Source organism: Arvicola amphibius, chromosome 1 (assembly GCF_903992535.2).
Source record: "Arvicola amphibius chromosome 1, mArvAmp1.2, whole genome shotgun sequence".
Lineage (NCBI taxonomy): Eukaryota > Metazoa > Chordata > Mammalia > Rodentia > Cricetidae > Arvicola > Arvicola amphibius.
Genome location: NC_052047.1, coordinates 61,105,226 through 61,128,132, shown reverse-complemented (window position 1 = coordinate 61,128,132; position 22,907 = coordinate 61,105,226). Strand labels below are relative to the sequence as shown.

Below are 22,907 nucleotides of genomic sequence, written 5' to 3'. Positions count from 1 at the left end.
CACTTCTGGAACGATGTCAATACTAAGGCTTCCAACCATGATGCTTATAAGAAGATTATTTCATTATGAATTCAAATAAAAATTAGTTATTATATAACTTTAACACAAATGGAACACTAATAATCAGTGAGAATGAGACAATCACAACTGTACACATCAGCCCAGGGGCTCCAGTTGCCAAGCATCGAGTCACTGTGCAGGACTCTCAAAAGTGCGGGCTTACCTGTTTCTATCACGGTTCTTACTGACAGTGCCCTTACCTCTGACATGTACACTGTGCTTCGCTGGCACGTAGGAAGAGCTAAAGAAAATGTCAGAATTGGTGTGTTAGCATTCCTGTGATGGACAAAATCCCACGTACGGACAAAGTTAATGGCAACGTCTCAAGATGACATTTATAAAGTATGCATATTTTACTGAACCCGCTTAAAGAACTGTCAGTTTTCTAAAACAGCAGGTGTTGACTTTTCCTTCTCCTCTCTCAAGTCTGGCAAGTGTTAGAAATGGAACTAAGAGACTGGTGGACATACTGTTTTCCTCTGTCATCTCTGTGAGACCGTGCCATCATTCTTGGCTTTGTTAAGCTGAGTTTGGCCTTGCCCTGTAGCTACTAACATCCGTGTGTTTGGGGCTCATATTCTTTCTTGTTTTTAAATTTATTTTTTATTAATTATTTTTTCATTTATTTTACATCATGACCACAGTTTCCCCTCCCTCCTTTCCTTTTCCCTGCCTCCCCTCTGCCCCCCTCCCCATCCACTCCTCTGTTTCTGTTCAGAAAGGGGCAGTCCTCCCATGGGTGTTAACAGAGCATGGCATATCAAGTTGCTGCGGGACTAAGCTCCTCCCTTTGTGGGGCTCTAATTCTATAAAACGTCTGCCAGTTGAGAGGCAGCTATAGCTAGGAAGACAAGCATAGAAATTCCCACCTTTTGAAAATGTGAGCTGGATGAGAAAAAAAAAAAAACCGCTGGGGATCCCAAGGAATTCCACACAAAAGGGGATTATAAAAATATAACACAAATCAATCAAAACAGCAATCTGCTCTTCTAATCACAAGTGGTGTGACCAGGACTGCTCACTCACATCTGCGCTCTGCACTCTAACTTTCTACGTCACTTTGTGTTCCCGTCAACGTCAACGTAAGCTCCAGATGCTAAGAGAATGCCATCTAATTACATGAGCCATGCTGTATCTCAAGGACTGTGCTACTGGCGGAAGCCTCTAGTCTAATTAAAAGCAACCTGACCTTTCCCTAGCACCAGTGAAATCAACTGAGGGCGTGTCTGTTTTTTGTTGCCTCCACAAAAGCCCAAGGACCTTACAGCTGGCTTTATAATTGAAAATGCTCGCAGGTTATCTGAGAAGCAGACAGTGCCCCCATCGCTGATTACACTTCTGACGTCCAAGCTCTTGACTGCTAAAACTGGTGTCACCTCACAAGGAGCCAATGTATCGATTCTGTTAAATGACTGAGGGAAAAAAGAGTCAAAGAGCTTCTCTCTGACTTTAAAGAATTTGTGGGGAATGCTAAACAAGATGGAGTGCCCTTCCAGGACCTTTTAGGTACCAAGCACATCGTTTGTAAGGATAAACACAGCATTTTAAAACAACTAAAACCAACACATATGTCGAGCACTTTCGAATGAGCATATATTTGGGGGACTATGAAATGAAGGAGAGTCCCGGTTTCTGCTTTAGTGGGGAGCAGTTTATCAGGGAAGACATGACTGTGGAGAATCCTAATGGACCCAACAGATGTCCCAGGAAAAGTATACAGTGTCAGCTGCTGTGGTGTGAGAGATCACACATGAGGAGTTGCTCAGATTGTAAAGGATGGGGAATTATGTTCCAGGGAGGTGGGAAGGCTCAAAAGCCATAGGTTATTTTGCAAGAGCCCAGAAGTAATCCCATAGGGATGGGATAGGGTGGGATGGATGCTCTTGTTGTCAAAAGAAGGCTGTTGCAGTAGTCCAGGCAAGAGTTGGTTGGGGGCTGGTCTATGCATAGAGCTGGGAAGAGAAATGGGTATATTCAAGACATGTTTTGCAGATAGAATTTTGGGTTAGAAAAGGGAAAAGTTTTGGAGTGGTATTGGAAGTAAGAACAGATTTCAACACAATTGTTTTGTGGTGTCTGGAACCTCAAAGGGAAGGGCCTATTGAACAATTGGATGCACAGGTCTGGAGCCAAGCAGAGGGGCTTGGTCAGGAGAAAGGGACTTGGGAATCATTGACATGGGGAGGGTACTTGACCCTGAGGCGAATGAGAGTCATGTCTTCAGTGGCAGGAAGGGGCCCGTGAGATGAACTCAGTTACCACCCTCATTTAGGACCATTCTGGGAGATAAGTCCAAGAAGGAGACTTAGGAGAGGTAGATAATTAAGAGAACAATTAAAATTAGACTTTGTGTAATAAATCAAACAAACAATAAGCTGAAACCACATCAAATAACTACCACAGGTACAGGCCTGATGGAATAGCTCATTTTCTTCTCTCAAGTGTGATTTACCCTCCTATTAGAAAATTGGTGTAAGAAAGGCTGTTTGGTCAGATAGGGACTTATGTAGCAAACAGCCTCATAAGAGCTACAAAGCAATGGTCCTAATCTCTGCAGGCCAAAGGATGAGAGCTTACTGAAGGTACAAAACAGGACACATTAAGAAAATGAGGCTGGAGAAGGGAATTGGGTCTTATGATGCTCCGAGGTTCACAGCCTAGCAATCATACAGAGAACAGTCATTTACTAGGCTCTTGCTATGTTCCTGGCTCTGTTTTAAGCTTAGACACCAACACCGTCCAAATTCATTGCTCACCAGTGGTGACATCTGTCAGTCTGAATCCAGTCGCTCCTACTTCACAGCCTTTCTTTTCAATCACTAATGTGGACATTTCCAGTAAATATTATTAGTCAAGGCAGCATCTCAACTATGGGCATGCACAAGGAGAGCCATGACTGTTGGGCAGCATTGTTAGAATCTAGTTGCTATGGCAGCAGGGGTTCCGGCTCTAGAGCTGACCTTAACTTCAGAGGTCAAGGAAGCCTGTCTCCCTGGACTTCATTTTCACCATCTGAGGAATGAATGAAACTCATGTCCTGGATTCAGTGTGGTTCTAACCTTGTGTGTAATGGATGAAGGTGTTTTCACATAGGAGAGAAGTAACAGTGGGGAAAGTAGAGAGAAGAATAGACGTGCATATGTCCTTCTGAGAGGTGTAGTGTGTAAGGGAGAGGGCCAGGAACTGAGGTCACAGCCATTAGCCAGAGTCTCACAGAGGCAATTCAGAGTCCAAACTTCACAAAAGTTAGCGCTAATTTTGAGAAAGACACTACTAATTTTTATCAAGTGACCTTGGTCAAGGAATCACCTTTGATTCTCCAACTCCTCAGTGATTGATGTCAATTGATGTCACAATCGTTTGATCGTGATTACATCATCAGAAGTAACATCCTCAACACCTGCTCACCTACACAGTACTGGTCAAATGTGTCTGTGGGCTTTGATGCAGTCGTGAACTGAGATCAGCTGGAGATGACTTGCTTTTCCTGCAAAATTGATCAGTATCCATCCCATCCAGTTACTATTTGTCTTTATGCCCCTCAGTTTCCTGTAACACCCAATCATTTATAAATAGCAGAAAGACATTATTAGATTCTGTGGCAGATGGAGATGTCCCTGTTTTCCTTGAGACCTGTCTGTCACTGGGCTGCAGAGTAGAAGGGCTAACATTTCCTGTTCTTAGAAGTCTTGTGAGTCATTGTGTAAGATCTAAGAGGACGCATATCTGTTGACATGAGAATAACAGGTATTCCTGCCTCCTTACCTGGTGATGGCAGGTGGACTCTTCCCCATGGTTTGGTTTTGTGATGGATGAGAAGGTCCTGGCTTTTCCTGGTGATAAGATCCTGGAAAGTATAACATATTGGGTCAGACTGCACAGTGAATATAATTGAGGGCTTCCAGGAGAACACTGGGATGGCTATAACTTAAGTCCTCACATTATAATTAGGGGCTTTTAGAAACTATAAACTCATATAATTTACAGTCCCGCCCCCACCCCCCTTCCCACCTCAGGAGCACTACCTTCTGGAGGCTGTAAAATTGCATGGATTGTTTACAGCCTAGAGAACATATGACTGGATTTTTCCAGTAATACAGAGTATTTCATCAGAAGGCATTTTAAGGGTTATTACAGATGAATGAGTTTAAAAAAAACTTTTTAAACTCATTCATTTGTTGGTTTACTCCCACAGTTCAGTAAGACTGTGTAACATTTATGGAGTAGGTTCTCTGCTAGAATATGGAGTTACTGTCAGAGAGAGAGAGATGTAATTTTTAAATTAAAGGAGATGACAAACAAGTAGAGCAGGAAGAATGTTTTGGACAGAGTGATTGACATAAAGAAAATAAAGTATGCTTCAGGATACAGGGTTGACCTGTGTGGTTAATGAAGGGCTTCTGAGAGTTGACTGGTGAATGACATCCCGATGTGGAGAGCATTAAACCAAAGGACTGCTGCAGAGGCAGCGATGGCTAGGGAGCCTACTGCCTGCACAAGCCATTGTGTTCTCATTCCCTTGTGCTAGAGCAGGTGATCTTCCAAGGTGCTGATGTAGGCCAGCAGTTATCAGCAGGTAACCAACAGGGATTATTTTCTCAATGCTTCCTCCTTGATCATTGTCTTAGATAAATTTAACTGTCAATTTTACACATCCTTCAGTAACCTGAAGGAAGAACCTCAATGGAGGAATTGACTAGATCAGATATAAACTATATTCATGCCATTGGGGGATTATCTTGATTATTAATAAATGTAGGTGAGTGTAGTCCACTGTGGGCAGTGCCACCACTGGGCAGGTGTCCCTGGGCTGTCTGAAAAAGCTAGCTAAGCATAAGCCTAGGCGGGGACCATCAAGAAGCATTCTTCCTGGTTCTTGACTTTAGGTTCCTGCCTTAATTTCCTGCCCTGATTTCCCTCAATGAGTGACTGTGCCCTTAAAGTGTGAACTAAATTCCCCATCCCACCCCCCAAGCTGGTTTTGACAAGAATGTTTGGCAACAGAAATGTCTAGAAAAAAAACAAGTTCAGTTATGCCTCCTTAGCATGCCATTACTGTTCCTGTTGTTCATCATGGATGGATTTTTAACCAGCCATTGATACTTATGAGGGACCTTGATTATACTCTGATGTGAGACTCATAAAGCATTGTTCCAGTTATGGTGAGTTATGGTGAGCCATACAGCCATGAAAGCATGCACACCCTGGCCATCATGCCTTAATTTTGGTTGTTGCTCTGTGTTCTGCCCAAGGTTGACCACAGACTGGACACTCCTGAGTGATGGACTGTGATTACTTGCAATAGCATTTGAGTCAGTGGCAGGCCCATTGATCACACATCCATAAAAATCACTTCTTGTCATCAGTAGCCACTCAGAACATTTGCTCCTCTGGAGCTTAACAAGGCCATGTTGTTACATCACTACATCAAGGTTGCAAGGTTATCTGGATGTTTTAGTACAATAAGATTCACTGTAGATTTCATTCGGTTTCAGTTATTTCAGTTGCTAACAAGTCCCTTGTTCTCTCTCAGGGACTTTGGAATTCCCAGACCTGGGTAAGCCCCTCTTCCAAGTGTTTTATCTTCTTCAATGCATAGGGCAGTAACAACTTGAGATCAACAGAGGAAATACAACTCATACTCACATAGTTTGATTTCAACCTGACACAAGCTACAGGGGACCTCAGTTGAGAAAGTGCCCGCCCCCCATAATATTGACCTTTGGGGCATTCTCTTGGTTAATGATTGATGTAGGAAGGCCCATCCCACTGTGGGAACTGCCACCCTTGGACTTGTGGTCCTGGATGCTATAAAAAAAGCAGACTGAGCAAACCATAAGGAGAAAACCAGTAGTCATCATTCCTCCATGGCCTCTGCATCAGCTCCTGCTTCCAGGGTCCTGTCTTGTTTGAGTTCCTGCCCTGACTTCCCTTAGGAATAGAGTGTGACCTGAAAGTTGTGAGCTGAAATAAGCCCTTTCCCCATGTTTATGGTCATGGTGTTTTATTGCAACCATAGAAAACCTAACTAAGATACATTGTAAGTTGGAAACATGTTTCATAATTCCAATCCACTGGCTCCTTCCTTGGCCCATGTGTGTCTTGCTAATTCTTTGGACCATGACACCAACCATTCAAATAATAATTTATCATTTTAAGCTAATGGGGAAGAGTATTTTAAAGATAAGCATAAAGGTACATTATTGCTCAGTGTCTTGCTATTTAACAAGCTTTGGGTTGCATGTGTTCTACATGAATAATGCCAATAGTGTGCACATGTGTATATGAAGACATGTACATGCACATGGGTGACACTGGCCTCAAGGAGACATCAAGATGTCCTTAACAGTGGGACAACAATGCATTTCCCGAGTGGCAGAGGTGTGACCTTTTTTGGTTAATGCATATAGATAAAGAAAGACACTGTCCTACTACTATTTTTAATTATTCTTATTCCAAAAAAATGTTGGAATAGCCTATGAAGTCTTACATTTATCTTGAATGACTTCATCACACATGCTCCCTATAGATCCCAGGCTTCAAACCTCACTTTCCACATAGTGCTAACCCTATAGACATAGACATAGGACCTAGTGTGGTAGCCTGGGATAAGAAAACCAATGTAAACAATTACCTTCTTCTGCTCCAAGGACCTGCATTGAATTAAAAAAGATAATGGTAAATAATTTCAGGTAACAGAAAATTTAACCTAAAATTTAACAGAAAAGTAACTGTGTGTATTGGGAATTTGTTAGTAGAGTGTGGGGGAAAACTTTTGTTAGTACTGACTTTAAAGGAGATCTGCAAATGAAAAGACTACATAAAAACCAAGGTTTCTCTTCTGTATATGATATAACAAATGTATAGTTGGCCAATGGTGTTAAAAGTTCATTTGACTACTGGAGAACTGTACACACATAGTTATCAAAGTCTTTAAAATATTCTTATCTGTTGGGGAAGCTGACCAATCCCTTGTCTGAGGGGCATGACCCCTCCAGAGCTAAAAATACCTTTAAAAGATCCGTGTTTGTTGTTTTGGTCTCTTTGTTTTCCTAGGCTCCTCGCTGGAACCTTGGCTTTTGTAAGTTTCCTTTTCTTTCCTTTATTAAAGCTGAATATTATATATTAAAGCTAGTCCGGTTAATCATAATTGCCGATCGACCATGCCCCTTCATTTTGGCGCCCAACATGGGGCATTTGGGAGCCTTAAGCTCTGAACCCCAACACCAGCCACACGGCGTTGGGCTTTTGATTGATTCAGCAGTCGCCCCTTCACTTATCCCAATAACTGTCTTGGTGAGACTCATTTTCTAAGAAACCAAATCTGGATATGTTACATACACAAGGATGTTCACGACATTGTTCCTTACAGTACCAGAGCATTGAAAATAGTTTACAGGTCCAGATGAGTAAGAAGTGCTCATTTAGGGGTCAGGGGGAGCCACTTTTGGGCTAAGAATGCTTTCTGTCCAAGTGTGAGGACCTGAGTTTCAGTCCCTATCACTCATGTAAAAGTGGAACATGGCCACATGTGCCTGTAACTGCAGCGATTCAGGAGGTAGCATCTGAGATAGGGGAATTCTGGAAGCCTTGGCAAGCCGATGTAGCCAGACTTCAAGGTTTGAGAAGGATCTTAAGGGACTAAGACCAAGAGCAACAGAGGAAGACATTTGACGTCTTCCTCTGGCCTTCACATCCACACACATGGTCCTAAACACCCATACACATACCTGCAGGCATACACACATACACCACACACATGTATGTACACACACATGCACACACACATATAAACACACATACATATTGGAATTGTTTATTTTGGTGTTATACTTGGTTACTAAAATATTATGCAGACATAACAGATATCTATGTAAAAATGGAATAAGAATACACAATACACAGGTTATATGGGGCTTGTTTTCAATATATATGTATGTGCACATGCACACACACAAACCAGGTTTGGAGAAAGACTATGAAATAAGAAAGATTGTGCTTGAGTATGAGGCTGTAATTATTTACATTTTTGACATTTTCATTTTAAAAAATGAACAGAAAATATGTTATTGTTTCTAGATGCAGCTATTCCTCTTTCCAAACATTTCTTTTCTCTTTCTCTGATTAAAAGTGGTTGACTTCCTGAATGTGCTGTGGGATAATGCTCTTGTACCCTGTAAATATTTGTCACTCATATTGGTTTAATAAAACACTGACTAGCCAGTATCCAGGCAGGAAGTATAGACAGGGCGACCAGTGTAGGAAAAGAGGAAAGACTCAGTCTGCAGTCATCAGCCAGATGCAGAGAAAGCAAGATGCCTTACTGAAAAATGGTACCAAGCCACATGGCTAAACATAGATAATAATTATGGGTTAATTTAAGATGTAAGAGCTAGTTAATAATAAGCCTGAGCTAATAAAGATCCAGTTTATAATTGTTATAAGCATCTTTGTGTTTCTTTGGGACTGAATTGCTGTGGAACTGGGTGGGACAGAAACTTCCATCAATATGAATGTTATGAAGAATCTACATGTTTATTGGGCAGGCTTGCATTCTGACCACACACACACACACACACACACACACACACACACACAGACACACACACACAATTTTGAGACAGGATCCCAGTATGTATTTTATGTCTCAGCTTAAAATCCTCCTGCCTTGGCCCCCTATGTGATGGGATGATTGCGGGTATATACCACCATGCCTGGCTCTACCCTCAAACCCTGAAGAAGCAGAGAATTTTATAATGGGCTTAGCACTTCACTTCAAATAACTTCCAAAGTCTATTCCAGACATTGCCTCTTCTGAGAAGCCGTGAGGAATCAGCTAGAAAAGACAGTCATTACCCTGGGGGATGGAAATGTCATGATATGACTTAGGAACCTTATGAAGTAAAAATGATCTGATTATAAATAAAATCATATTTTATTTTGTGGGCATAAGGAAACTTTATTATAGCTTTTATCAAAAATTAAAAGGATTGTGAAATCTAGAAATATTAGGAATCACTGTTTTAGATAAGTTACAAGGTGGCACCTGTGACCAGGTTCCCAGAATTTACCCTGAGAGTAACTGACCTTGAGCCCAGCTCTCTTGGTTCGTGTTGGTTTTGGAGACAAGAAACCCATAGCAGCAATCTGCTTAGAGAGGCATCCTGCATCTTGTTTGAAGCTAACTGAAGGTCTTTTTGTTCTAAAGACTTTAGCATCTCTGGGGTTCTGGGATGAGGGTATGTGTATTGTGGATAGCAAATCAAAGCTAATCCATAGGCCAGGTATAAAGGGTAATGAGTCCATTTTAGATGAGCGGTTTGAAAGTTTCCCCACTGAGTATTCTCCAGTAGTTCAAAGTGCTGGGTCTGATGTGGCCTGAGTTCTTAGGCTTGTCAAAGGCAAGGGGAAGGAGGCCCATGCACACCATGAGAAGCCTGCTGCTGGGAGGGCTGTTGCTTTATCTTGCTGGCGCCCAGCTGACTGTTGTGCTTGAGGGCTCCAATTCCAATCAAATACAATTAGAAAAGCACAGTGGAATCTCTCTAGCTTGTTCTATTTGTTTATTTTCTCTGTTAACTAACACAGTGGAGTGAGCTACAAATGTTGTATTTGTCTTGTCCCTTTCCTCTCCTTCTTTTCCTTTTTTACCTTTAAAAACTTATTTTCACTGTCTCTATTTATTTATTTATTTATTTTTTTTACGGGCAGAGCCACAGATGTAGGAAGCAGATCAGAATGATGGGATTCATGTCCCATCTTCTGCCAGGTGGGGAAGCTCTGTCAGCCAACTCCTCCCCAGACTTTCTCTGATTAGGCAGTGATTCTCAATGTGTGGGTCTCATCCCACTGTGGTCCCAATATGAGATATTTACATTATGATTTATAACAGTAGCAAAGTTATAGTTAGGAAGTAGCAACAAAAATAATTTTATGGTTGCGGGGGCCACCATGACATGAGGGATATATTAAAGGGTTGCAACATTAGGAAGGTTGAAAACCAGTGGCTCAGGGCTTCGTGAAGCTCACGTGGGACCTAGTAAGCACCAACTTGGAGAGCAAGAATGTCCATGTAAGCTTGAGTCAGAGCAGGTAACTTACTGGACTAGATCCTTCTCTGCACCACCCAACCAGGTGGGGGCTTAGTGTGCCCACAGCATGGCTTTGACCCTCCCCGGTTGGCTTTCATCCTGGAGAAATGGCTTCCGGTTGTAGCTCAGACAAAAACAAGAAAAGATCTTGGCAAGATGTAAGAATGTGTGTTTTAGCTAAGCCTGTTTGTTAGGGTGATGCCAAGTTCTAGTGGAAGGCAAAATAAATAAACAATAGTAAGAAAGGACAGTGCAAAGTAGGCAGCCCCTGTGCTCCCTGCTGCCTGAACTGAGCAGAATCTTGCTTCTTGCAGAGATAATGCACAAAATTCCCCCTTTGTTAGATAAAACAGCTACTTACCTCACAGACGTCTTTAGAGCTTATCTGCCTGCAAGGATAAAAAAGAGAAAGTAAGAAAGAAATACGGTGTTAAATAAAAGGTAATTTATCATGAGCAAGATAAAATCATTCTGAACCTTATAAACCTCAGATTACATTTTCATGGCCAAATTAACAGCCCACAGTCCAGTGTGAATTCATCACTGTCCTATAAAACTAAACCAGGCTATTTTTCTTGTAGTTTTCTAAGGGAAAGGAGAAGCACTAAGCCAGTGTGCAAGCTGATGAGAGGAGGCACATGGATATACTACTCGTTTCTCACTTTAGGGGGGCTTGAGTCACCCCCTCTTCTTCCTGACACCTGAGCTCCCATGCCAGGTTGCATTAGCTCACTCAGCCCTCTGCTTAGCAAGCTCTCGGGTTTTCACTCTGAAAAAGGGAGCTTTAAATACAAAGCTGTCAGGGCACCAAGATCTCAGGAAGGCCAAAGAATGAATGCAGGTGATGAAGAGAGAATGAGACAGAAGGGAAGCCGTGAAACTGAATGGGAAGGAGGAAATTCAATACGGCGTCCGACCGCATGGCTATTGGACGAGCAAACATCAAATGTTTCATATGTGGACAAGCCCTCCAGTGCTCATTTGTGTATGGGTATGAGTATGTATATGTGCATGCGTGTGCGTGTGTGCTTGTACATGTGGTGGCCAGGGCTTGGCTCTGGTATCTTTCTCCATTACTCTCCTACCTTATCTTTTGAAACTGGGTCTCTCACTGTTTCTGCCAGGTTGACCGGCTTGTGGGCTACAGGGAATCTGCGTGTCTGCGGACACAGCAGGCTTTGTAGGTGGGGGCTGGGATCTAAACTCAGATCCTCATGCTGGACTGCAAGCGCTTTACCTCCTGAGCACGAGGGAAGTGCAGCTTTCTGGGGTTTGAACCTGCATGGCCAGCATGAGCAGCTTGGAAATCAAGTATGTTTGCTTTACAAAAACATTTCAAATATTTAAGTGGATTTCGCTGAGTCTGCAAGCAAATCTTGCTCTCTAAAATTCTATATGCTCTCTTGTTTGATTTCATCTATATTTATAGGACAGGTGGAGTGGCTGTTCTGTTAGACAAAGCCCTCAAAGGATAAATCACTGATGTATCTCACAAATTGATCGGGGCTCCAAATCTCCAACTTTTATTTGTTCTCACAGAATGGCAAGGGCATTTATCTTGGAAAATTATTAGGTGAACAACTAGAGATGAAAATAAGAATCGGTGGCAGCCAGTGGGTAAGAATGGCACATTGTGGCCAGACTGGTGAGCCAGCCAGGGGAGGAAGTGGGGTCAGGTGTATTGTCCACTTGCTTGTGTGTATGAGTGATAAGAAGAGCATGCTGGGAGGTTAAGATGGCATTGCCAATCTCAGAGAGAAGCTGTGCATCTAGACCTTTGGAGTTGACCCCATCCGGCAGCTTGACTGACTTCAGCTGCCGGACTCAGGTCTAAGCCACTCCTTGGCTTTGGAATATGGGGTGTGCTTGGGTTATGTCCAAAAGAATTAAAGCCATGCAGAAATACTTGCATATAGGAGTTCAGAGCTACATTATCCATAAGAGTCAATAAATGAAAGCAGGAACCAATGAGGCTGCTTAGTGGGTGGGCTGAGTGATTGCCTCGAGTGTTAGGACCCCAGTATCACATGGACCAGCATGGTGGTTCAGTCCTTTAGTACAAGTACTGAGGTGGCAAAGGTGTGAAGCACAGGAGTTCTAGGCCAACCTGGGCTATACGAGACAGAGCCTAAAGAAAGCTGCCTCAGGTTTAATGTCTTACCCAGTCCCCATGGGCTGGACTCATGATAAAAAGAGATATGAATGGGGATAATGAAATAGAACCAATACCAACTCTTAATTATATTGTGGTTATACTGAGGCTAACCTCAATATTTTCAGTGCTTGAGATTATGATGTGTCAAAGGTGCTGTGGGACTGGCTTAATTTAAGATGTGATGTGTGCAAATTGCATTATATACTTACATGCAAATGGACTTATAGAGCTCTGTATAATAATCTTTTTTAATACAGAAGCTGAGGCTGGAGAGGAGGCACAGTGATTAAAAGTGTTTGCTGCCCTCAAGTTTGGTTCCCAGCACCCACAATTCTTGGGGGACTCATGGCTGCCTGTAACTCCAGTTCTAGGAGTTCTCATCTGATGCTCTCTTCTGGTTTCTGCAGGAATCTGAATGTGTTATATGTGTGTGTGTGCGTGCATGCGTGCGCGTGCACACATAGACCCAGAAAATCCATCTTAAAACATAGAGGTGATCCTAGAATTGTAGATTTACGTTACAGTACTCATGGCATTCAGCTCTGGGAAGAGTGTGAACTGTGTGAGAGGGCCTGGATTTTTTTATATTTATATACTGACTTTATTAGATGTACAAAAAGGGTGAAGGGAAGTTAGGATTTGAACCTGCACTGTCAGCATGAGCAGTATTCGAAAATCAAATATGCTCAATCTACAAAAGCCTTTCAAATATTTAAGAGGATGTCACTGTGTAAGCAAAGCTTGCTCTCTAAGATTCCACATGCTTCCTTGATTGACTTCAGTTATGTTTGTGGGACAGGTGGAGCGGCTGTCCTCCGGTTAAATAAAGCCCTCTATGTATAAATCCCTGATGCACCTCACAAATTGAGTGAGGCTCCAGGACAGGGGTCAGCTCTGGGATATTTCATGTTAGTAAATTGAATTTTCAGGCAGAACGCCAGAACTCTCTAAGTCCTTTCTGTGTAGGGCCGGTGGGGTACCCTGGTATCTGGATACACAGTTCCCCATGCTCTAGCTGCCAGAGCCGTCCATTAGAAAGTGGCCCCAAACTACACAAAAATGTTCTCACATTGTCCCCCTGATATAACAGGTGCTTAGTATAACTCTAAAGATACTTCTGTTTTCTACAAAGGTGGACTTTCTCGACATGTAGTTTTTGGCTTGGTTTTGAATGGATTGGATTAGGATCCTTCTTCTGTCATCTACGGGCTCTGCCATTCTTCTTGATAAAGTAAATTTCCTTTCTGAACCCCAAATTTAGACAGTAGGGAAGAGGGTTGTTGAAAGTTCTACTTAAGAAAAGAATGCACGAATCTGTTTAGAATAAGACCATACTTCACGTCTGTGGGCACTCTGATGGTCACACTTGGTTGTCAACCTGTCCTGAGACTGATATAGGATGCCCATTGTGGTCTGACTTGATTCAGAGAGATGCTGAGTTTTTCCACTCAGTTTCTCCTAATAGCTGTATAACATTGTAACAATACATATTATAGTGATATTTATTAATAATATGTATATATAATGAAACACATATAATAATGATGGTGATAATAACAACAATTTATGCTTTCATATCCTTAGTTTCCAGTCATAAATGGAGTTGGTTTATCTCTGAAACCCACACTTTCTTTCCTTTAAACAGCCATGCTTTTTGATATTTATAAAGCTTTCTTTCACTTCCCAAATTATCATAGTATACTTTTTGGCGAACTGTCTTCCTTGAACAGATGTGATCCCAGTAGAAAAGGGAAAGTCCCAGCCAGTCGCCCAGGTGTTTCATGCCCTAAATATAAACTGCTTCGTTTAAATCATGTTTTGGCTCCACCCCAAACCCCAACCCATGGAATTCACTGAAGCTTGAATGACAGACACATCGTGGTACAACACGCTCTGTATTTCTGTGCCCTCAGCATTATGGAGTGCAATAATAGCGCCTTCCACACGGTGTGTCTGAATACGTACACACACAGACGCTTCCCTGAGGGGATGGAGACACACAGTTGCTTTCTTGGCATGTGCCAAGGCTTGGTTCAATCTCCAGAGCACACATAAAAAGACTCCGCAAGGGGCCTGGGTGCAGTTAGAACACAGAAAACGTTGATTAATACTGAGGATGATGCAGTTTGGTGTGTGGACAGGTGAGTGAAAATATCAATGGATCCACAGCCACAAAGTTATTCCCATGTGAGTTTGCTTTAAGGTTATGCCAAGGGAAGGGTCTGCCTATGTGGATTAGAAAGTCCCAGATGCCTCTTCAACATGTGTTATCTTCCTTTGTAACAGAGGTTTCTCCGGGTCCAAAGTTTTGGTTTGAAATAGCTTGTGTTGCAGTGGTTTATGGTTGGGATGTAAGTATCTCTTCTGAGAAAAAAATTATTTTAATTGGAAACAAATAAGTTGAGCAAAAAAAAGTGTGTGGCTATTGTCAGTTTCATAGCATTCATTGAAAATATCCAGCCAGTGTCCTTACAATGTCAAGTTCCCCTCTAGTGTTTGGTTGTTGACAGGTGACCTAACTGGCAGCATCCTTCACTGGAGTGCTTCCACCCAGCGTTGTTTCCTGAAGTCAAGGCTTAGCTGCAAAAGAGAGAGTGGCAGAGCTGATAGAGACAAAAGGGGCTGAAAGACAATAGCTGGAACCACACCTCCCGTCCAGGGGGAGCAAAGGCAATGGTGCAGATCACACTTCATTGCCTGCAATTGGTACCTGGGACACCAGAAGTCACAGCCTCTGTCTTTGGGCACCTCTTCCCCAAGTACCTACAGAGACGCTGTTAGAAGAGAGGCACTGCATCCTGTGTAGTCCCTGCTGATGCTCAGAGCTCCAGGGCACTGTTTACACAGCGGTGGCTGCACGGTTTATATGTGACCTGAATCATCAGTAACGTCTGGCTACTCAGGAGGGTCCGAATGGAAGTGAATTTGAGAGCACTGCTTTCTCCTGTAATAAAACCCTCTTGTTCATGACCATGTCCCCAGTCTCCTCTGGGACTTTGCCTGTGTGCACCTCATCAAGACGCCCACATGGTTTGCTTTCTGAACTGCAGTGATTTATGGGTGTGACATTTACTGAGACTGTGTGCCATCTGCTGGCCTGGGCACCTGTTCTCCTCAGCCTTGGAAAACCTTCATTTTTAGCTCTGCTGGGAGGAGTCAATGAGATCACATGCAATTGCTCTTTGGAGATGTTTGTCATGGAAAGATCTTGTCTGATTCTTATCACATCTAAAAATGAAGAAGTAAATAGAAGCTATGTTCCCAAGGACCCCAGAAATACAAGGCATTGACACGGGACCCAATAAAGTGACAATATCAGACCAGGAAACACAAAATTTTCCACTTAGAAAATTCCCTTTAAAAAAGATTATTATTGTTTTATATGTGTGTGTTTTGCCTGCATGAATTTCTGTGTATCACACAAGTGTAGAAAGCCCCCAGAGGCCAGAAGATGGCATCAGGTTCTCTGGAACTGGAGTTACAGATGATTGTTAGCCACCATCTAGTGCTGGGAAATGAACTTGGATCCCCTGCAAGAACTGTACAAGCTTTTAGGCATGAGCTCTTAACTGCTAATCCAGCTCTTTAGCCCCCCAGAAAATTCTTGATGAAATAATCCAATATGTTAAAACTGTCTAAAAGCTCTGTGACCAATGCCCTTCAGCACAGAGACTGATTCGACCCAGTTGCAGAAATCAGGGGTGTTACCCATGCATTGGAAACCAAAGCATGAAGGAGGAAGAAAGGTAAATAACAATTAGGGTATCTGAAAAAGTAATAAGGATTAATACTAGTAACTATCTACCTAAAAATACCTATAATGTATGTAAGTCAGCATATAAAAATTCACATATAGTTTAAATGAAAATTTGCCGTCTGGAATGACAATGTTCCCTGCAAGAGCCAAAGACCATCTAACAAAAACCCCAACACCAGGCATGGTATTTTGAGTTTTGGTCATGGTTGTTCAAGAGGTTCCCAAGTATTACAGGCTGTTGCTATTGCCCTCGGTTGACCCTCCGAGTTGGAAGGGAGGTTCCTGCTGCTGAAGACACCATGCACTTCATATGCAGAGCCCAGAGGCTCTTTAGCAGGAACTGATGATCTGGATAGCTCCTCAAGGAGGACTAGCTTTCATGGTGTAAGAAAGGACCACGTGAGCTTCCAAAAAAGGGAAACAACCAACAGTCCCAACCACTATGCTGCCTATGAGCTGTATCAATGACCACCATGGCATAATAACCCCAAGGGTGTGGTAATGGCATGCATATCTTGGTGGTGACCAACAGGTAAATAATTGGACTTAAGACCCACTAAATAAGAAACCCGGTCAATCACCCAGGACTAGGGAAGTAATGGGTCTTGGAGAAAGAAACCCAACTATTGCCATTTTACTAAATCAGTATAATCCCTAACTGCATTCCAAACATTTGTCCTTATGCCCACAAATACCTATAATCCTCACCCTTTACCAAGGAAATACCTCACCGCAACAGAGAGACCATTCCAGAAAACCACAACCAGTGGACAGTTGTGGAGCCCAGTCTTCAATACATCTACAGAAAAATCCCCCACCTAAGGCTCAGGGAACAATGAGGCAGAGGGGATAGAAAGACAGTAGGGCCAGAGGACCGGGAGTTTGCTGTGAGATTGTGTCACACCCATAAAGTACCAACATGACTTCCTAAGTACAGCAACAATAGATATGACAAAGTTAATGGGTGGAGATCATGCGGCTTCAACCCTATCCAAGGAACTATAGGAAACTAAGAAGTTCTGAGTGGGAGAAATAGCCTTCCTCAGGTAAGATCAGAGCAACTGGTTATCCAAAACCAAATGGTCAGCTCAGAAAAAAAATGTACAAACAAGTAACATTATACAGACTCAGCAGAGTATGTTTTACATACATATGCATATGTGAATGTAACAACAGTTAATAAAAAATAAGGCATGCATTTGAAAGAGAGCCAGGAGGGGTTCGTGAGAGGGTTTGGCAGGAGGAAAGAGAAGGGGGAAATGATAAGTGACATAATAATATTATAATCTCAAAAAATAAACATCTGTAATAAGGTCTTTTCTGGTCCTGATATTTCACCACAGGACAGAGAAATTGCTAATACAATGGGTGTCTTTGGAAGCTGCTGCCACTTCTAAACTCCTTACTTAGTCAACGTCTACCGCTGTTCATGTCAGGTTTTGTACCAAGAAATGTGGACCCTGAAAATGGTTAATCTTTCCTTTAGGAGTGGATGTACCTGGCTAGACTCTTGGTGTACTATAGGAAGAGAGAATGCCAAGGCCAGATAGATTAAAACTAAAACCTATTCCATGCTGTGACTCACAGCTATAATTTTAATATGGGCTGTTGAACACTTCATGGAGCCAGTTCTCATGCTAGCCTGTGGGGTGTGTGGGAGGCAACACAGAACCCGTCTTTTTCCATCCTCAGCTTTAGTAAAGGTCTACACAGTATGTATCTGGACATCCTAAGGCACGATCCACTGTCCTTTGTGATGGGCTCTGATGTCCCACTGTAAGATGCCCTGGAGCCTCCCTGCCTCTCCTCCAAGTGGTTCCACTTCTACGTTTCTCTAAATATTGTAGACTGTCCCTATCCAGAGCAAGGATAAACTTACCTACAGTTGAGAACAGCTGCCCTGAGCCTGTAACCGTCAATGCCTGTCTGCCAGCACCCCAGTTTCTCCAACCTGACTCTAACTCCTAAGCTTATACAAAAAACAGTGCCAGGTCATAAGAAGCAGAATCTCTACCATGGATTTTGAAGTTACAGTTGAGACCTGTGTTCTTTCCTAGGTGCTAGACTAAGGGACATGGGGACAGACTATGCAGACAAGAGAGGGTGTTTTGGTTTGAAAGAAAATGCTCCCCAAAGGGAGTAGCACCATTAGGAGATGTGGTTTTGTTGGAGGAAGTGTATCCCTGTGGGGGTGGGCTTTGAGGTCTCTTTTCTTAAGCTTCAGTCGGTGTGACAGTCAACCTCCTGTGGCCTGCAAGATGTAGGACTCTCAGCTCCAGCACCACATCCACCTGCACACTGCCATGTTCCCTGCCATGATGATAATGGACTGAACCTCTGAACTGTAAGTGAGCCACCCCAGTTAAATGTTTTATTTTATAGGAGTTTCCATGGTTATAGTGTCTCTTCACAGCAAACAAACAAACAAAAACACAACAACAACAACAACAACAAAGGAAAAGAAAAAAAGCCTAAGACAGGGTACTTCTCTGAGGAGTTTGTATGGGTCTATAAAGGAATAAAAAGATGAGGGGACAGTTTAGGATAAGGGGGAGAATGAGAATTGTAGTCATCTAATGTCCCTATCAGAATCAGACAGAAGAAGGCTTTTTCATGGTTGCTCAAAATGGCTTGAATTTCAGTATTCCCAAGGCACCGATTCTATCTAGTGTTGTCCCTGCATTAGCATCCTGCTGACTCCAGCCTTCTATGAGAAATCCTCATTCATCCTGAGCCAGAGGAAGGAGAGGCACACTCCTTCCTCCCTTCCAAAATAAGGGACTTTTGGAAATCTACCATCTTGAAAGAACATTTCCAACACATTTGTTGTTAGTGTCATCTGGTACACTCCCCTTGCTGGTGGAGGACTGGCAAATCTGTTTGTCAGCAAGGTAGTGATGTTTTTGCAGAAGAGTGTTTAAGCTTGGTTATGTCCTCCAGGTTAGGTGTCTAGAAGCTGGCAATGGGGTGGTGTGAAAGGTCCTTCTGTCTATGTGTTGCCTTTATTAATTAATGAATAAAGAAACTGCTTTGGCCTATAGCAAGGCAGAATTTAGCTAGGCAGGGAAAACTAAACTGAATGCTGGGAGAAAGAAAGTGGAGTCAGTGAGAAACCATGTAGCCCCGCCAGAGACAGATGCCAGAATTTTACATGGTAAGCCACAGCCTCATGGCAATACACAGATTAATGTAGATGGGTTACTTTAAGAAATGAGTTAGCCAGAAATACGCTTAAGCTATTGCTCAAACAATATTGCAAATAATATGGTTTCTGTGTGATTATTTCCAGGCTGAGCAGCCAGGAACAAACAAGTGGCTCTCTTACAACAAGGGGGATGTCCTAGATTGCTTCTGGAGTTTTCTAGACCCATTATGGTTTGTTTGTGTATTTTTAAAAAATATTTATTTATTATGTATACAATATTCTGTCTGTATGTCTGCAGACCAGAAGAGGGCACCAGACCTCATTACAGATGGTTGTGAGCCACCGTGTGATTGCTGGGAATTGAACTCAGGACCTTTAGGAAGAGCAGGCAGTGCTCTTAACCACTGAGCCATCTCTCCAGCCCCTTGTGTATTTTTTTTTTTTTTTTTGGTTTTTCGAGACAGGGTTTCCCTGTAGTTTCTAGAGCCTGTCCTGGAACTAGCTCTTGTAGACCAGGCTGGCCTCGAACTCAGAGATCTGCCTGCCTCCGCCTCCCGAGTGCTGGGATTAAAGGCTGTATTTTTTATTTTTTATTTTTTTTTGATTTCCTCCTGGCATTTTCTGTTCTCTGTGATGACCATTCAGGTCTTAAGAGAGCAGTTTTGTCAATGACTTATCTTTTTTGCATCGAGCTGTGTTTGCGATGATGAGTCAAACACAGGTTCCTAAGTCCATTTTCCCTCTAGGCATCTCCCCCTCAGTGCCCCCCCAGTAGTGGTGTGCAATTCAGAGAGGGGGTCTGTTTGGTTTCTCTCATCTCTCATCTCCTCCCCACTATCCACCACCTCTACAGGTCATTTCACCACAACGGTGACAAGGGTCTCACCTGAGCCCCCTCTGAACTTCTGGAAAGCCATGTCTCGGAGAGAAGTGTGCACTGATCTCTGGTGGTGCTGGAGGCAAGGGCTGATACTTCTTGGGGAGGGTGATGGTGGGCCTGTGGGAAGAGTCACATAGGTAACGATTGAGCAGGTCGGCAGCCATGCCTTTCTCAGCCCCCCTCCTCCCCTCCCCTGCTGTGGGTTTGAAGCCCAAGTGTGAAGGATGCTTTCTGTAGCCTAGACCATTCTGGATGTCTTCAAGTCTTAGCATCCTCATGCTTCCAGAGTACCGTGCTCTGATTCTTGGCATTCTGTAGAGTGTGTGACAATTCCCTACAGGTGTCACAGGCTTTTCAATATGACACCCATTTGGACTACAGGAGGCCTGGGGAAAAGAGAACAATGACCTCCTGCTTATTCCACACCGCACGACCTGAGTTTCAAAATTTCCCCCCAAAATCATGAAAATGTTTGCAAGTCAATAAAAGCCTGTTTCACCCATTTTCTCCAGCCATTCATATGCTGATTCACAAAGTGCATCGTGTGTTTTGGTGGATGCAAAAGGAAATAAGATAGACATAGTCCTTGGCTCAAGAAGCCCCCACTCCATGTAAGGGAAGAATGAGGAGTGAAGTGACTGACATGCTTAGCTGAGGGACACATTGGTCTACGTAGAGCAAAGGCATTCACCAACCCACTCAGAGGCCCCGTGGCTCAGTCTGCAGCTCTCACCTCTGTGTGTCTACAAACATAGCAATAATAAGAATTAATATATGTGATATATAAACATATAGACATAGATGGACACATCCATACATTGTAAGTCCTTAAATTATAAATCAATTTATGAAATTTATGAAAATTCAAATTTCTGGTTGATTATTGACCTACTGATTTCTATGTTGGGTCTTTCTTGATCTCATGAGTCTGGGCAGCTAGATATACCCACAACAGGCTCTGTCCAAAGTTTTTGCTAAAGAAAGAAACATGCCATGGGGAGCAAGATTCTGGGAAGAAAGAACAGCAAGTGTAGAGACGCTGCTGCTAGAAATGGATTTGGGGGGATGGATAACGTTATGGTAATCAGAAGGTTGTGGGCTTTCGTTAGGCTGTTTAACACTGTCTGCCTGCTACATGCGCCCTTGATCAGCTTGGTCTCGAGCTGGGTAGATGGTTCAGCAGGTAAAGGTCCTTGATATTAAAGGTGAGGACCCATGTTTGATCCCCAGGACCCACAGAGTGGAAATAGAGAATTAATTCCCATACGTTTTTCTCGGACCTCCCCATGTACACAGTGGCACACCACATTACCCACCACAAATAGTAAGTGTCAAAAATGGGAAGTGACTTGTTTTGAACCTCAATACTAAGAAAGAAAGATAAATGGAGGAGGGAGGTGTGCCAACAGTAGAAGGACTGTCTGATGATGTGGAAGAATGGAGGCTTGCTGCCTGTTGTCCACAGACCAGCTTCTCCAAGGCCAAATGTTTGTGCTTCTCTTTTGCAAGAGCTTGCACAAATCATTTAAGTTTATGTCATAAAAATTACATCTTAAAAATTTATTTTATGCATATAGGTATTTTGACCATGTGTTGTCTGTGCATCTTGTGTGCCCTGGAACTAAAGTACAGGCTGTTGTGAGCCACCAGGTGGGTGCTGGGAATAGATTCTGGTTCCTCTAGAAAAGCAGTCAGTGCTCTTGACCTCTGAACCATCATCCCGCTACCACAAATATGATTTTAAATGTCTTACCGTGGAGGCGGCACAGGAGTCTGCAAAAGGAAAGAGGACCAGGAATTAAATTCACTGTTTGGGGGCAGGCAGTGGTTATGAATGTTTTGGTTTACAAATGGAAGTGAAAATGGTAACCGAAACCCTAGGGCATACTTTTCAAGTGACATGTAAGTCGCATTTATTTCCCGGTGCCCACGTGTCTGAGCTTTTCAAGAGTAACAGGTGCCTTTTAACAGGTTTTACTCACCTTGTTCTCCTCTGTGCATTTCAACCCTAAAATACAAGATGGAAAAAACAGTGAACCCCGTAGAAAATATCATCAAATACTCTTACATATGCTTCTATGGAAACCGTTCCTATATTGATTGACATTGATGATACTTATTGGGATCTCAGCAGTTGCCTGGCATGGTGCTGAACACTGTAGTTTGGGGGATATTTTTGCATGCTCAAGAGTCTGAGATGTGGGAAAATTCAACATCTCACAGGCTAGGAAACAGACATCATTGGGAGTGGAGTGACTCTCAAGGACCCCTGAACATCACTCTCTCATTGTCTGTCTTGTTGCTCCTGGAAACCACCTCGCACTTCCTGGTACCTTGTGTTTTGATATTTCAGGTTCATCTACGTGACAGCATGTAGAGTTTCATTTGAGCGTGTCTCATTTCACCCAGTGTAATATCCCCAGGTCCATCCACATGCTCACAAATGGAAGGCTTTCCTTTTTGTGGGGCTGAATAAAGCCCCGTTGTATATATGTGTACCATCTCTTTACCCAGGCTGCGGGGCACAGCCAGATTGCTTCCATGTTTGCTTTGTGGATTATGCTGCAGGGACTCAGAGTGGAGACAGCTCTTCAAGAGCCTAATTTCAATGCCCTTCGTGAATACTACAGGTGGGATTCCTGAATCGCAGGCTGGTTCTAATTTTAGATTCTAGAGGGAATACTATACTGTTTCTGCAGATGGCTGTGCCAACTCGGGTTCTCACTGAGAGTGGGCACTGCACTAGACCTTGTGATGCCACTTTGGATGGGGTGCTCAAGCTTGCAGCATCATTCCTCACTCCAGGAAGCTATGAGGGC

At 43.0% G+C, this 22,907-nt stretch overlaps 1 protein-coding gene across 1 annotated transcript in view; it reads right to left on the bottom strand.

The window, feature by feature from the left end:
* Window positions 1–22,907, bottom strand: part of Clnk (cytokine dependent hematopoietic cell linker) — a 90,284-nt gene that overhangs the window by 21,963 nt on the left and 45,414 nt on the right. The window contains exons 8-14 of the mRNA XM_042054985.1: window positions 22,071–22,096; window positions 21,842–21,861; window positions 20,095–20,205; window positions 10,513–10,540; window positions 6,695–6,713; window positions 3,826–3,907; window positions 261–301 (exon numbers count right to left, since the gene is read on the bottom strand). Coding sequence (XP_041910919.1) covers window positions 261–301; window positions 3,826–3,907; window positions 6,695–6,713; window positions 10,513–10,540; window positions 20,095–20,205; window positions 21,842–21,861; window positions 22,071–22,096 — 327 coding nt within the window. The remainder of the gene's footprint in view (window positions 1–260; window positions 302–3,825; window positions 3,908–6,694; window positions 6,714–10,512; window positions 10,541–20,094; window positions 20,206–21,841; window positions 21,862–22,070; window positions 22,097–22,907) is intronic.